Source organism: Montipora capricornis, chromosome 1, assembly GCF_036669925.1.
Source record: "Montipora capricornis isolate CH-2021 chromosome 1, ASM3666992v2, whole genome shotgun sequence".
Classification (NCBI taxonomy): Eukaryota; Metazoa; Cnidaria; class Anthozoa; order Scleractinia; family Acroporidae; genus Montipora; species Montipora capricornis.
The window spans coordinates 16563962-16581249 of record NC_090883.1 but is presented as its reverse complement, the minus strand read 5'-3'; the positions used below and the strand labels follow the sequence as shown (position 1 = coordinate 16581249).

The 17288-nt window shown below is 39.4% G+C and overlaps 1 protein-coding gene across 4 annotated transcripts; it reads right to left on the bottom strand.

The window, feature by feature from the left end:
* Positions 1-827: 827 nt before the first annotated feature.
* LOC138013680 (heparan sulfate glucosamine 3-O-sulfotransferase 5-like) lies at positions 828-11939 on the bottom strand. Of its 4 annotated transcripts, none has more exons than XM_068860864.1 (2): positions 11804-11939; positions 828-3282 (listed from the first exon to the last, which is right to left on the bottom strand). In XM_068860864.1, the coding sequence occupies exon 2, from the start codon at positions 3172-3174 to the stop codon at positions 2179-2181; it is 996 nt and encodes a 331-aa protein (XP_068716965.1). In that variant the 5' UTR covers positions 3175-3282; positions 11804-11939; the 3' UTR covers positions 828-2178. The 4 variants fall into 4 exon arrangements, with proteins under 4 accessions (XP_068716965.1, XP_068716998.1, XP_068716886.1 ...); XM_068860897.1 differs by lacking the exon at positions 11804-11939 and adding an exon at positions 4692-4739; XM_068860785.1 differs by lacking the exon at positions 11804-11939 and adding an exon at positions 4617-4722.
* Between the last annotated feature and the right edge of the window lie 5349 nt (positions 11940-17288).

Genomic DNA, 17288 nt, shown 5'->3' with positions numbered 1-17288 from the left:
CAAGTTCTCGGTTGTTTATAATTCATTTCCTAAACATTTAGTGCAAAAAAAGTTGGATAATAAATATTGGGACTGAAAAGAGGGACTCCTCATCAAACTACCGAAGAAAGAAAGGAGATTTGAGCGGTCTGCAGTAACTACAGGGGATTACACTTCTATCAATACAGTGGCAAAGTCCTAAACAGAATTCTTTTGGATAGAATGAAGGCAGCAGTAGACGATCAATTACGAGACCAGCAGGCACTTGTGAGAATCCTCCACAGTTATGCGAACCCTCGACTGCGTCTCGCGTTTGCATAACTGTCTGGAATTCTTCCAACTTCCCCGAGTGTTTAGATGAGGCTATGGAAACAAATGCTGTTATAAAATATTTCTCAAAGATAATTCGGCAAGTGAAGGAAACAAATGAAGAATAAATTCTTGATTAAAACAGATTTCCTTGATACACGCTCATATTTCCTACCAGCCAATCAAAACGAGCGTCTGGTGGCATATAACCTATCAAAATTCGTGTGATGTCACAGCCGTGTTTCCATATTCTTATCTAAACACAGCTATTGACCAATGAGAGTGCGCGAACTATCCTAATTATTTTATAATGTATTGTATTGTATTGAATATTGTATTACATTGTTAAATTGTGGATCCAGCCAAGCCATAGACCCTTTGCATAACTGGCAATGTACATCTTAAGCCTCAAATTCATGTGAAAAATCCTTTGTCTAGAAACATACGTACGAGGCTAAGGATGCACAAAGTATAGGCGCCATATATGCAAAGGGTCTATTAAAACACCTTTCTGTATAAAGATTTGGCAGTCCTGTGCATCCGATGGAGTAATTTTTAATGGCATGCATTCTTTGTTAAGCACACCAGGTGAAATTATGGATTTGACCACATTGATCTACCGGGCAATTGTAAGACAAATTTGCTGTTTTGTTTTTCTGTAACTCAAATTCGACAAATACAAGATAAATATTATCTTACAAAAATGATTTGTCCGTTCTTAATCCCAGACACATCAAGCAGAGTAAGAGAAGTTATCGAAAATTTGTCTCTATAGCCTGCGTAGCTAACGGTGTTGTTGGCGCGAGAGGGATAAGCCGCGCTGAGAATGCGGAGCGCCCCTCCCCATACTCCGCGCGGCTACGTCGCTGGTTAATTTGCCTCTCGCCAACAATCCCGTCAGCTACGCAGGCTAACGTGTCTAAGAGATGGTTGCTGGTAACTGAGAAGCCGAGCGAAGAAGGTGGTACGACAGCAACACTAAATGATCAGATCTCGATCACAGCTCCCTTAAACATATCCCTCTCTAACAGACCCAGTGAAACCCGACCCAGTGGATTTTTTTCCTTCACCCAGTGAAAATTTAGCCTCAGAAATGGACCTTTTGATGCACCCTTTGTTCCACCAAAGGGGCATTACTGCCAAGTAACATCTAAAGAAAATTAACTGTGCAAATCAACTGCAAAGGAGAGAGCGCAAAAATAGCAAATTGAATGCGCCTATGGCAGGCTTATAGTTCCATATGGATTGTTAACTAGGAATGTTGACCTAAGGTTTTTTTTAACTGGTCCTGACAGTCGCTTACTTTTGCTACAGTTGTCGTTTCAGGGGCACCCAACGAATCTGTACCTCATATTATCTGTTCCCCAGAGGAATCTTGCTGGCTGGCAAAAATACAGGTGTTTCGATGAGCTGGCTGGGAAATTTTGTTATTGATAGAGGTTTTGTCTGGGAATTACTGACTTTGTCTAGCATTTCAACCTGTTTTGTCCCGGTTTTGTCGCTTTTGTTCGGTCGTTTCGGATCGAGGGATTTGAAAGCGCGTGGAATTCCTGGCTGGGAAATAAATTTGATCAGCTGGCTGGGAAACCAACCAATCTTATCTAGCTGGCTGGGAAATTTCTTGTGTGTCTTGCTGGGAAAAAGGAACAGATAATGTTTTCCCAGCAACACTGAAAAACACCTGAAAATGCCTTAATAACATTTATTTTCATTAACTGGGGTGTAATAATACATTTTACAACAAATTGGTCGTTGGGTGCCCCTGTCTTTTGCCGGATCTGTTTTCAATGTTTTTCTTTTTTTCAACGAACCTAATGTATTCCCAAGATCTCTCCACATGTTTTGATAGCAATGCATCATCTAATTTTAGTCTTCAGTAAGCTTGCTGGTCTAGCTCCAGCCAAAGTTTCGTCCTACAGCACTATAAAAGTCTTTGTTCAGAGGCCTGTAGAAATCACGCAACAGCTTCACTACATCATCATCAACAAGTGGGTGGCGTCGACCCTTGGATTTTGCGAGGCATCCTGACTTAAGACAAAAGAAACCCTTAGTGGCGTTGTAGTAAAATAAGTTTTCGCTGAAAAATGGCTTTAAACCCAAGAAAATCTCAACTGATTTCAATTCATGCACTGGATTCTTGATCAACTCTTCCCCACTGATGAAGTGAATCTGCTTTAGAGGAAAGTATTCAAGCCATTTGTTTAAATGATCAACGTAAATACCAATGGTGACGAATCGACTGTTCTTACGAAGAATGCGATGGTGCGGACCCTCAGTGACGTAACTCTCGAAGGATCGGCTCAGAGAACCGTTGTTATTTTCAAGCACTTGCGCGTAATCTGACATCGCGCGGATCGTGGGATCCCGTACCACTACCAACAACTTAATAGAAGGGGACATTTGAAAGATCTTTCTGGGTACGTCATCAGTGACAAAGTAGGCCGGCGTTTTCTCCATTGTTGTTTCGTTAGAAAAAGACAGCGGCATCTGGTCTCTGTACCAGTTGAGTCCACGAACATAGTTTTCCTGTCTATCAAAGAAGTGAACTTCATGCTTACAGGCTTTCACGCTTGGATGACGAGCCAAAAACTCAAGGATAGCCCTTGTACCTCCTTTTCTTATTCCGATAATAAGAGCATTTGGTAAGCGTCTTTCTTGTTTTCTTTTATTTTCTGAGACGGTATATAGAACTTCTCTAGAGTAGTCTGTTGCATTTCCGCTTTGCTTCCGAAAGAAAGGGGAGATTCCGTATACATCTTCATCACTCAGTATTACCGTTAGCAATGTTGGAAACTGTATGCTCTGGTAAACGAAGAAGAATACCATACATGTTGACAGGAATACACTCCCCAATAAAACATTCCGTATTATCATCCTTCTCGTCATTTCCTTAAAGCTGATTTCCAAAAAGCTTTGTCAGGGTTTTTTGTAGAGTCTTCTGGTGATTGCTCTTGAACGCGCTGAAACCCACTATTTTGTCTCAGTACAGTTTTCCTGATAAGAGTAAAACACAGAAAGTTAGATCAGATTAGTCGTAGCTCTAATAACCGGGTTATTTCCTAAAAAAAATTGTGGCGCTGCATCGATGGTTGAGTGAAGCACGGAAATTTCGATGGGTCAAATGACATACAAAATCAACCAGCTCATTCCAATAATTTCATGACGTTTTTTCATGAAATTATAGACCCTCAAGTGACTTAGACAAACAAAGTTCAGTCCGTAAGAGTCACAAGGGAAATGCAGCATAATATTCGCTTCACTCTCTTCGGTTTTAAGCGACGTCGACCGTGTTCTTGGCACCGTATTCTCGAGAGAGAACCAGAAAAATACACAATTGAGCTGCTAGAACGGTGTTTAAAGTGTAGGGGGTTGAAATTGACGGGCAAACGTGACGACCTTTTTAAACGAGTGAGGGGCTGTATAAGGTCGTGTAAACAGTGGAAGTGACCATGCGCTTGATCCGAGCATCAATAATGCCCCTTGGTCTGCGGCGAAAATACAATAAAAGGTTCGATGTTGGAAGGAAATGGTACCATAGTGCAAGTTCTGTTCTCTATTATACTCCGTCGACAGGCTGGCATGTTGGACTCAGGAGTACCCAACGAACCCTCTCCACAAAAAAGCCGTTCTGCAGGCTGTTTTTGAGCTGGCTGGCTAAAAAAAATCTCGAGTAAGAGCTGGCTGGGCTTTGACTCTAACCGTGTATGGCTCATTGAGATATGAAAAACATTGTTCCTGGCTGGCTAAAAAGATTCAGATTTTTTCCTGGCTACTAAGACTTTGTTCACTGGCGTAAAGGTTATTAGAACATCTTCGAATCATGCAATTAATTGGACAGACTAATGATAGTCTATCTATCAAACAAGCTCTCGTCACTCGTTGTGTGACAAAACATGTGCGTTTTCATCTCCTAGTGCATGACCTCTTTTTGTTGTTTTTGTTTCAGAGAGATTCCTTTTAACACTGCTCTCTGAGCATCCTCTATTTTTATGGCGTATTTCAAAGTCTCGTGCGTTTTTCAAACTAGAATGTGAAAATTTTGTTATTCGAAGCGGTACTGCTTTGCCTTTTTTGAACCTCCTTGTTTCTCCTGGTGGACTTCTGCTGTGGGATCTATTGTAGAGCACAAATAGATGTTTTTCACAGTTAAGAATTCCCGCGTTCAATCGATTAGCCAAGGCTTACATTTCTCGATGAAAAACAATGGTTTGGCAGCGGTATGAAGACTTTATCTCCTGATTCCTACTACTCTTTGAGCGATTTCGGCAATTTATGGTCATTTATCTGGATACTGAGTCCGATTAAATTCAACAGTGTTTAGTACTAACCATTCTACCTCCTTTTTAGAAACCAACTCCGCAAATTTATAAAGTTTTCTTCTTTTTCGCTTCACTATCGCTTACCTCACTCGTATTTCCTCTCATAAGATCGAAATGTTTGTCTGAGTCTACGCGGGGGGGCTCATGTGACAAAGTCTATTTTTAGTAATAGCGCAAAGCACGAGAGAAATAGACCATATTCGTATTCCCAGTATTGGACTAGAACTAGCTTGCAATGGAGGCTAATGCGGGGGAATATATTAAAAAGTATTTGCATTTGAAAAGATTTCCCAGCATTAGCCTCCATTGCAAGCTAGTTCCAGTCCAATACTGAGAATACAAATATGGTCTATTATGTGATTACTTATAATAATCATACATACATACATACATACATACATACATACATACATACATACATACATACATACATACATACATACATACATACATACATAAACTTTATTAAAGTGTCAAGGTATGTAGCTAAAAGCTAATTGCGTATTGTGCAAGGCGAACGAGGCGCAATAGCTATTTTTGATCTGTTCGAGGGTCAAGGGGAATATAGTCGAGGTTCAGCTGCATTTTCCTTTGGATCAAACCACTGAAAGGGGAAATTTGTTTGAAAATTAGGAAGATCACTCGATCGTTGTGACCTTGTATCTGCTCTTCTTCAGCTACCCCGGCTCATAACTTAGCCTTGCCAGCTTCCGTGACTAAGAGGGATGTTTTTCAAACGGACAATCAAGTTTAAGGGTTCCGTCTAAAACGGTTGTGAAACGTCACGATACAGTATTAGCGTTTCGAAAAATGCTAGTGACTTCATGACATAATACCAAATTGTCATGACGTTCAATTCACGCTTTGGTCTTCAGTTTACACGATCCGTCTTGATTTATTACTAGTATGTTATTATAGGAGACAACTCTAACTGCTGTGACTGCTGTGTGATTTTTTTAATTAGTTCCCATTTCACGTACTCCACGTTAGCAAAAAGCACCAAAAAAGCCGCACAGACGCGATAAAAGTCACCGAGTTACAGAGAATCATGACTGACGTGACTACGTGTCGACCTTTGTACCAAAAAAGGAAATAAGAGACAAGCCGCTCACTGCATAACAAGTGCGTGAAGTGTTGAATGATGGTTTGTTTAATACATCTTAATTACTCGGGCCCGAAGGGGCTCGAGTTATAAAATACGTTTGATTTCAGTTTTTTTTTCCTGTGCAGCAAAATGCACAATAGAAAAACGTGGCGGTGTTTTGATTGGGTAATGCACAATAGAAGCCACGTGGCGTTGTTTATATTGGTTATTTAAAGCAAACCACGTAATCCAAGATCATGAAGAGCAGTGTGATGCGTTGTTTGGGATTACTGAAGATCGACGTTGCGTTGGCTTAATCGATTTCTTCTTGGGGCGTAGGCATAGGCTTTTCGCTTTAGACCCACACTAAAAGATGTCAAGCGTCAGCTTCGAAACAAGTCGTTCCGCGAACTGAATGAAACAAGAATATACTCAAATGTAACTGAAATGGATGCAACTATTGAAAGTGATACAAGTCAAAATACAAATTCTTTAATGAGCAGCGGGTACCTTATTGAGAACTACTTTGAAGATGACAGCGACAAAGACAATAAGTCCACAAACAAATGGACGCCATATTGGAATCTTCTGAAGACAAAGTAAAAACATTGGCACAGCGAACAAATGGCCTGAAGCTTGTACCATTTTCACCGCGAACAAACAGCCTCCCGCTCAGTGTACCATTGACTATGGAGATAAGTTTTTGGTCTATTGCGTTTTTTTTGTTTTTTATGGTTAAACAGTTTGTTTTCTTGTTGTGGTGTAGCTTATATCCTTCGTTCAACTATAGCGATCGTGTTCACTGCCATCTTGTGTATATAGTTCTGGTTTAGATTTACAAGATTTGATGTCATCAGTGGAGACTGTGATCAGCTCTGTAGAAAATAATTGTGATGTAGTTTGAAAGGCTGTACAGTTATTTGATTCTCAATGGTAATAAAGACTTGATCCCAAAGGACAAATACAGGTCTCGATAAGCACAAGTGTGTTTACTTTAGTTGTGATTTGCGTGTGCATTGACATACTAAGTAGACGTGCCCGAGAACCGAGCAGAATTGCAGAGAAAAGGCTGAGACGTCTCTTTTAGAACAGTAGAAACAGGAGGAAACTTTCTGGAACGTATTTGGTTAACAATGTACCGAGGTCATCCACATTTACACAATGAGGTAGAGTGAAAAATCAAAACAGAGTTTGTAATTGGAAATCTAAACATCTTCGAGATACAAAAACAAACTTGTGAACACGTAAACCTGAAATATTGCAAATCATAATGCTGACAAACCCAAAAGCGAAGGAAATGGATCATGCATACGACGTTTTGGATATCTGAATGTTTTTGGGTTAGATTAAGGCGATATACTTAAAAATTCCCAAGTTATCCCTTTTCGTGTTAATTAGTAATGCAAACAAGTCTTAGTAATAAATTGGATTAACGAGGAACCAGTGATTGTAAAGCTAGTATTGCCATGGTTCGTATGTAACATGTAATCATGAGAAGATTCACGGAAAACGGAATTTGAAATGAGTATGCAGGAGTAAGTATTTGAAGGTAAAATAGGTATTTGTAGACTTTATGCTTCGATGTATTGTGCACATAAACAAGTATCTGTTCTTCTCTTTAAATGAGATTATACTGCCCTATCAGTAAAATACCGTTAAGAGACCGTGACCGTACTAAAAGGGTTATTCATGTCGCGACAGTTATCTTCACGTTCTTTGTAGTCGGCCGTTCAAGGTCGCACAATCAACGGTTTTGTTGTAAATAAAACGAGGACATAAAGACTTTGTTCCTAGATCTCAGATTATAACGTACACCTGCATTGGCCAAATCTGTTTAAGTCTCATCTCATTCAGTACTGCTAAAGAGCACGTGTAATGCTTACCTGTTACATAGTACAGAACCTGTGCAACTGGCTACTTTAATAGACAGGGTCTACCTATAAAAAGTCTCAGTTAAACAGTCCAAGTTTCACTTGGCAGTTTTTCCCCTCCCTCCCTCTCTCCCTTTGGAGATGGGTTGGATATATCGCTTTGCCGTCATTAAAATTGGGTCGCTCCTGCGTGGTGTGGTTAAGTCTGCGCAGCGACTTCCCCCAAGCTTGTTGGCTCGTTGCCTTTGTACATTGCTCACTAACCAATACTCTTGTCCGATCCAGCACTTCCTGTTTACCACTCAGCTCGTAGGGCTGGGGAGATAAGTGAGGTTGTTCTATGTCACGCAATCTGGAAGTCGCATAGGCTAACCAGCGGCAAGGCAGTGTTCCCCTCAAAAAGCGCCAATACGTCTGTTGTCTCGTTCCATGGCGCCTTGCGTTATGTGTTTAAAAGCTAATTATGCATGTTGATACCAAGGAACAGTGACATTAATGGTTAATATTCCTTGAAAGGCTTCTCACCGTTCAGAGAGTTTTTGTTCACATTTCTATCTTTATTTCGCGAGAGTTTCAATACACGGAGCGAAATAATAATGACAGGCCAAGTGACCCACACTACAGTATTCTATCTTTTCTCCTGCCCTTACCATTCCGGGAAAACGAAACACTACTTTTTGTGACACCGACTCCGTTTACATACAGAGGTTATATTTTTCATTAGACAAGAGGTTTGGAAATAGAATTCAGATAAAAAATATTTCTCTTTGAAACGTTCAGTTTGTAAGTCGCTTTAATACTGCATTCGCTATCAAGCGCGGTGCGAGTCAACAATTAAAACAAGTGATTTTAAGAGAGGATGGGGGAGAGAGAAGAAAAAAAATGTTATTTACCAGCAAAGGGTCGGTCCGTGTATTAAAAAACTGTGGCATCGTTCTTGAAAAAGCTGCCCTCAGCCTGCGGCCTAGGGCAGCAATTTCAAGGCCTCGGTCACAGTTTTCCCTATACGAACCTCCCAGCTGGCAAATAACACATTTATTTTGACAATTGGGTGCATATTTCTGTGAGTATTTCAATTACAACAAATGGTATATTTTAAATATTTGATTCTCGTGCTATGGATTCATTTGGCATGGCCATTCTCGAGGAACTTGAGTACTTCTGAAAGTATTTTCAAGTGTCGAGATATAGTGCACATCTTCATGTGTGGCGCACGTGACAAAATGTTTTTTTACGTACACCACTGCACGAACGTTTGGTCATCTTGGAAAGATGTTTCCACATCTCACCTTCATTTCTCTTTCATTCTTTTCTGCAAACGATGTTTCGATGAGTCATTTCGTTTTATCTTAAACCGTTCAATTTGCGTTTCCTTTCTCAAACACTGAGCAAAAATATCCATCGATCAGTAAAAAACAATATGCTTTTTCCACTTAATCAACGATACACCACTGTACTTTTGCAGGCCCGAGTATAGGCTACTTGTAGCCTCTTGTTTGCACAAGAAATGTACATGTTGCAACACCAACAGAAGAGGAGATTTAGAGTCATGCTGGCCTGGTTGGTCCTGTCGCTGTCGAAATAACAAAGTAAAAAGATGTCGCTTTGTCGAAGTTAAAAATGGATTGTCGCTGTCGCAAATTGTCGCTTTTTTCCCGTCAAGTTATGTCGGCTGTCGGTGTTCTGGAACAAGATTGTCGCTACATTTTTTGCAATTTTGGAGCGATGTAGCCTGCGAACGCAAATACGTCTGCGTACGCAGGCTAGGAGCGATGTCGCTTATCGCCAAGAACCCTTGGAAGGCCTCATTTCTGCAGGGTGGGTGTTGAACCAATACTACCAGCTGTTGTAACTATTGATGTAAATGGTGTAATGCGACTGTGAGAAAGATAGTGAGCTCATTGCTTAGCATCCGTCAAAACCACAAATGAGAAATCAGAGTACCAGGCAGGATTCGTAGCTCCGACCTCCGTAACATCAGGTGTAACATCGGTGATACTCGGCTACTCGTTGATGCTCTTTCTAACAAAGCGAATTATACCATTTACTGAGTGTAACTCGCTGCATAAGAGGCGCCTAACATCGCCCGTTGCAGAAAACTAGTTTATCAGTAGTTGTTATTGCGAAGTGACAAGTAGTTGTTATTGCGAAGTGACAAGGAGGCAGTGTGGCCCAGTGGTTAGGGCGCTTGCCTTGAGATCCGGAGATCCCGGGTTCAAGACCCGCTCTGACCACTCGTTGAATTTGTTCCTGGTTGTCCCTGGTTCGACTTCCTAGCTGCACTTGTAAATAGCCAACTGGTTTGCCTCCGGCCAGTTGGGATTCTTAACAGTTGTAGCTGTTGTGTTCTGTTGTTTCGTTGATTGTGTTTCATTGGCTCTGAAAAGCCCCTATGGGGAGCGGTCAATTAAGTATGTATTGTATTGTATTGTAAGTGTGTGCCCCAGTCCTGAATGTTAGAGAGTAATATAATTTTCATGTCTGTGTCATGATCTAGTTTGTTCTGACTGGTCATACTGTCATGAATCACATTTGCATAATTTAGGAGTGAAAACGTACTTGAAATGACTCATGTAATTTCATGACACCCAAAATGAAGAATGAAACATTGCAATAACCACTTGAAGGGGCACTGTCATGCTTAGTTTTTTGTGTCCTTAAGTCAAAAATTAAATTAGTACTTTAGCTCACACTTACAACATTCTTGACAACCCACTGACAAGATATGAAATATGTTTATGGCACAAAGAGCTATTCGTAGTTAATTTTAGGTGTCCTTCTGAAGATAGTGTCTCCAAGCTTGAAAAAAGTGGCCAGTTTTTCAAGTTTTGATCCATTTCCACCCTCTCCATCCTTGGCTGGAGACAGTAATAGCTTCAGTACACTTCAATGTTCTGGCAACAAAACTACAGCATTATTTTTTGGTCAATTTTTCATTGATGCAAGGATGTCTTTTAGCGTTTTGAAGTTTGACTAAAAGAGCGTGACACTGCCCCTTTAAAATCAGTGTTGAACCTAAAGGAAACACAGCAAAAGGACAGAGTAGCATGGATGGACATAAATGGACAATAATCTTGAAAAGTAGTCGGCCCGAAGGTTTTCAAGTTTATGGCAAATCGCCTGGATAAAGGCCGTTTTTGCTCAGAATCATCATGTGAAACATTTTGTGATGTAACGATATTTTTATCAGTAAAGGAATGACACATTACCATTTTCGAGTTTTAAACTCTTGCTGGATTAAGTAAATATTTAATTTTTCCGAAACACCCCAAAGAGGGTCCCTAAAATAATGTGACATAGCCCGTTTTATAAACGAATCGTGACTTACGGTTCGTTCAGTCCTAAAATATTCTGATAAAACATGACCTTTTAATGACCACTAGTTTCGCGGGATCTTAAGCTTTTTTTCAGCAGGGAAAACTCAGATCTCTTCAAATGTACTGAGCCCGCGTAGAAACAAGGTAAACAATGGGTTCAGTACACGTGGATTCAGTTCTAAAATTAGAGTTGGGGGGAGGCCTAAGTTTCTTAATAAACGACATTCCAAAAACGAAACAATCAAATTTGCTCTGTTGGAAATTTTCTTAAGAAATCAAAACGGCTTTTTTCTCTAAGCTTATCACTACTGTGAGTTCATAAGGGGCGTCTACCAACTATCAAACATTTGCGTCCAGCAATGCATTGAAGAAACTGTCGGGTTTGTAGCCCACATACTAATATCCATCACACAGATCACATGTGAATTGGTATACAACCGCAGTACTAGTATAGGGATATTTTCTCAGATTTGAAGATCCTGATCTTATTTCTTTAATACCAACGGAAACTTGGGCTGGATAATAATAATTCCTAATCTTAGTATAAGATATCGCAGTTGCATGTCACAGTACTGCAATACCAACCACCTGACCTTTAGACTAATTCTGGCTGTTATTGCCACCTTACAGTCGACTATGTTCTATTAAAAAGTCCTAGCATTTTTGCATCCATAGCTTTTTTTTTTCAGCGTATCTTTTTGACTTGACAATGACTTTAAGCTAACTTTGAAAGGTCGTTTATTTTAGCCAGTTTTTCGTCCTTCCATTTTTAATTTTTTTTCAGAACTTTTTCAGTCAGTGTTCATTTTTCCCAACAGTAGACGTTAAAGAAAGAGCAGCAAAGACTTTTCGGAATATCATTTCAAGTGCCTTAATTTGTAAAATATGAAATATGTCTGCCATAAATGGGTACTGCACTTTTACCTTTATGTATTTTCATCCAAGATATCTTCCCCAATTGCACTAGCTCGTATGGGTACTGAAGTTAACTGAGGCCACTTTGATTCAGTGTTCTTGAGCTATCAGGGTATTCAAATTACTCCTCATGTTGGCCAGAGTTGCAATGTTACAATACTGTTCAATGGGACATTTCCGAGTTGCTGTTTGTTTCGAAGTGAGTCTTGGTGCTCAACTATTGTAAGGGAAAGAGTTTGATTCGCATAAGAATACGCTACCCATTTCCATTTGAATGGTTGTTCACCAGGACTAGCTTTGAAACTGAGGCATACAGCAAATCGGAAATGGGCTATTCAAGACTTTATTTCCATTAATTTAGCATTGACTTCAGCCGACTTTGAAGTTCTGTAAGGAGTGGGAATGGTTTTCTCTAACGAACCGTCAATTTTATCCCCTTACTCTAAAGCAATTTAAATTGACAATTGTCGGGAGGCCATCCTGCACTTGTTCATATTATTTTAGGTGAGAACTTTGACATTCTTGTTTAACTGTGATGTTGCCACGGAGACTTAAGCTTCTTCTTCTTCTCAAAGAAAATTGTTATTTTCGTTTTCTTTGTGATTTTTTCCCACGTTTAGGACCTCTTTATTTTTCAGTTAGTCTATCGATTCACATTGGTGAATGAATTTTACCTGCACAAAATTAGGTGGACCTGGTTTATTTTTAATGGCCACGCTTAAACTTTTAAATTACTATGAAAGTGGTACTACTCTTATAATGATAGCGTTTTGAATTAAAATAGTAAACAAATCTATTTTAGTCCTGTTATTTTATACTTTTTTCTCATGAAAGGAACATAGATTTCCTCTTCAACTCAAGTTGTGAATGGTTAAAGTTGAATAAGGCAAAATGCTTGGCAAAGTCATCCACAGAACACTAATGCACACACTCTCTTTCGACGGCGGAGATGTTCATCTCGGCAGATATGGGCGATCACTCTTTTCTACTAATGGCACTAATTTATAATTCCATCGAAGCTTTTTTATGCAGTTGTGGATGACATTGAAGGAAAGGTAATGAATACCTGTGGGAGAGGTTCATATCGAATGACTGGGATAAAAAAAATAATGCCTTTATGTTGACAAAAACAGGAGATCGTCTTAATGAATAAAAATGAAGCTAAAAACGGGACCAAAACTGACATTTATAAAAACTTTGTGAGGAAGTATCTATTTTTAAATGAGAAACATCATAACGGGAAAATAAAGGTCTCATTAGTATATTTTAGACGAAGACAGGAGCCTTATTTCTGACATGAATCTTGTGGGGTTTCTTTTCTGGGATGGATTCCGTGAAAGCTATGTTTTATACTTTTTTATATGTGCAATAGTGAGCAATAGCCTACGGAGATAAAGAGATCTGACAGGTCAATCAATGGCTCGCTGCGGGCTCAGAATTTAATGACGTTTAATGAATTTACTGAATAAAAAACTGAGAAAAATAAAATGAAGACACATTAACATATAAATAACAGGAGGTCCTAAAATGCTTTTATTCGCGACACTTGACATGTTGAATTCATAAGGAATCTTGGATAAGGTGTTGAGAAAGTTCAGAGAGTTTCAGAGGTCTTTAGAGAGTTCTGCTACGTAGTTCATTGAGAACATTTTCAGCTAGGCTTTCAGCAAATACGATCTGGATTATAATTTTGAAGTTGCCAAAAGGTTTGGATAGCAGCAGACATATCGATATTTTGAGAAACAACACAACACTTTTTAAATTTAAAAACATGTTTCGACAGAAACTTCTGTCATCTTCAGTTTAAATTACAAAGTACAGAGTTGAATATATAGTGTGAACCAAAATGCTAATTAACTATAAGAACAAAAGGAAACATGACAATGTAAAATATTACAAAGAAAGTTTTAAATTAACATGATAAAGTTGATGATTAAGTGTAGGTTTCTCCCATTGAATATGAATGGCTTCTTTTATCTTAAGTTGGAAGGTGGTAGAAGCATATGCCATGGACCTCTTTCATAAAATAAAACATTCCTTAGTTTTATAGCCTGCGAATACAGCCACCTCTCATAGCTCACCGGGGTCTCATCAAGGGACTCTCCTTTTCATTGCTTCTCCTACTCTGGATAGCTGACTTTTGTAGCTTAGAAACCAGTCATATTCTTGCATTCACAGTTAAGTTAATTACCTTAAATACCAGCTATTATTGCATCAAGCTGGTTATCGTCTATGGAAGTAAAGATGGCTTGTCTGGATAGAACCAACTCTTTCAATCTGCAATAAACACTTTTGGAACTTACACTAATCACTTCTCCCATTTTTTCACGGTAAATCCATAGCCTAGGAACGATTCCAGTTGTTCAAAAGGAATGCACGGTCGTATTTGGGGCGACCTTTGCATGCATAGGCTGGTTCTTGAGGTTTTAGCTCGGCCAACATGGATCGAGCTGTTTGAAGTATTAAATTCAAAGAGGGAATCTTCAAAACCATACAGCGATGATGCTCTATCGAGCACACTTATACCCCACTCGACATGAAAAAAAAAATTGAATCCACCTCGTCACCGTCGATCCTTTTGGATAAATCCAGAAGGACTCTCCTTACGTGGCTCAGGAGAAAGAGAATCAAACTTGAGTTTTGAAATAAAAATATTATAATCATACAACTTCATTGTAGTGTTACAGTATTACATGGAAATACCGATTCATGGATGTACCATGTATGAAATACCCGGTAATGTCAGCAAGAATACCGTTGACAAACAGGCTGAGGATTCTCCATGGACGTCAGACTATTCTCGAACATGAAGTGCCTTCCTCTAAAGGAATGTTACGCTGACAAGTCAAGGCGAGGAAAAAAACCAGGCCGAAAACCGTGATGTGAACTGTTCAAACAGGGCGCTTATACATAGGGCGGTGAAACGGGCAGTCCGCTCTTGGTCCAATGTGTGATGCGGAGAAGGACTGGTACGAGCGCTCCTTCCGCGCTTCCGGTGCAATTAATGGCTGCCAAAAATATCCTCTCGACGAACCGGAAATCAAGTTTTCTTTCTTTATTTTTGGGCCACCAGTAGTGTCACGGTATTATTTAAAGGCCTTTTTGATATTTTTGACCCAAAACACAATACTATTTTGTCTGTTGGAATATCACTCAAGTATTTTCGTCAGAAGCTGCTGAAATTTGAGTGAAGTAAAGAGAGTGTCGAATGCAGGTATGTCCCGCTTATCGTGACCAAGCCGTGTTCCACTGCTTCTTTTAGGAGTACTCCACATTACTCCACTCTAAATTTTACATATGTTTAAGATCGATAGCTTTTACATAACATAGTAAAAAACCAGCTGGATATATTTGGATAGAGCAGCGTTTCAGAACTTCAAACTTGCTCACTTAAAATCGCTTGGGAAAATCAACAAACAATAAATACGGTTTAATCAGGGCGTTTATATGTTCATCTTGATAATTTAAATAAAATACGAGTAAAGCTTGCTGTTATAATACTCTGTCCGAAAACGTTTGCAGACATGGCTTTGCATGAAAACAACACCACAGAAAAGACACAAGAATTTATGAAAATGTTAAATGCTTTGGAATGTCTTCAAAGATAACAGTCCTCTGCAGTCAATAACAGATCAACGTGTTACCAACTTAAACCAAGTACTTAATGGAAACTCCTTCCTATTTTGTACCAACTGAGGACAAAGCAATTATTCCAGTTCCTTGCATCGTGAATCGTGATTGTATTAATTAATGTGAAGCGTGATTGAAGAGTTTTTTGTTTTGTGAAATGTGAATTTGCTTCTTATGTCCGTGAAAAAGAATTATCTACTACCATAAAAATGAAGAGCTATATTATCTATCCATTTCCGGACACAGCTTGTGACCGCCGTACTGAATCCTTATCAACCCTGAATTCCTGTCAAAGAACCTGGGGATGAACCTTTCCCCAGGTCTCCCATGTAGGTTTCCACAGGACTTTTATTTTCAGATAATTAATGGTGATAGGTGACAATATTTAGCTCTATTTTCTATTTTGTTTTGAAAATAGCATGTTACCATTTCTGCTTGTGAGAGCTAACCATAAATAGGCTTACCAAATTCTCTTGACGCTAACTGTACAACTCTTCATCTTTAACTAGTAAGCTACGATGGTATGTCATTTAGCCTGAGGTGCACACTGGTCAGCCTGTGTTCAGTAAGCTCTCAATAATGACAATAAAAAACACTTTACCCAAATCCTGTGCCAATAATACACCTAATTGCAATAACGTTGTCTTAGAAAAATGAAAAAGGGAAAAAGCCAACTGAATAGGATTTGAATTAATTAGGCTATAATTAAGCACATTCTTAGGTAGGATTCATTTACAGCCGTTGCATTTCCCCGGAATCTTTTTTATTGTTTTCCAGCTTTAGAACAATAGCAAATTCCAACAGGCAAATACGACGTTCATGCGTGGATGCTGGAAATAAATTCATTGGGCTTATTAGCCTAATTAATTCCTATTTGGCTTTTCCATGGAAATGGCTTGTATGGCTAAGTCTTGAACAAGAAAGCACCAATCAAAACACGTGGATTTACCTAAAGACCGTAGGTCATATAGGAGAGAACCAATCAAAAACAGAGGGAAAATGTTTGTTACATTAACATCAGCTATATGTCTGGAACATCTGAAGAATTTTTTTCCTCGTTCAAATAAAAAAAGTCGTCTGTGATGTCCTGTAAAAACAATTCTTCCAATTCTTCGAGTGAGTCGCCGACCTCAACACTTGCCGCCATTTTGAAAAAAGGCTTTTTAGTAGACCCCAGTCTACTGCATCACACCTTTTTGCCCGGACCCGCTCGTTTCTCCGCCTGGCCTCTTTCCGCCCTGGTTCAAATGAAACTAGACCCTCCGTGAGGGTACACTGGGTTGCCTGTGGTTCGTGCAGCGTTCCAGGCAATTTTTTTCAAGTTGGGGGGTCATTAAGCCCATTTATTATATGGCTTGTGTTTGTAGCCGATATAACGCGCGCTCTGATTGGCTAATTGTGACTGAATTGTAGGGCATTATTCTCCAGTAATGCCCACGGGCCGATTACGGGCTTGCAAAAACAAAGCAAAAGGTAATTAAAAAACCATAGAATAAACCACTTACTAACCGAGCTAGCTCGAGCCGTACTGGGGAATATTGGCCCTCGGTCGTTTTTGTACGGACCTCGCTGCGCTCGGTCCGTACTGCCACGACCTCGGGCCAATATTCCCCAGTACGGCCCTCGCGCTCGGTTGGTAAGAAGTTATTAAGGGGTCACCCAGAAGTCTTTCCAACAGCATATAACTTATTTACAGACAACGGAAACATTTTATAAAAGCGAAAGTTGAAAGAAAAAATTTAAGAAAAATAACAGTAAAATATGTTTTCCAGGCAAAATTTGGTCATTTTAGGGTTGATTACGAATTTTTGGATGCAAAACTAAAATTTTCTGCAATTTATCTGCTTTCTTGGACATAAATTCG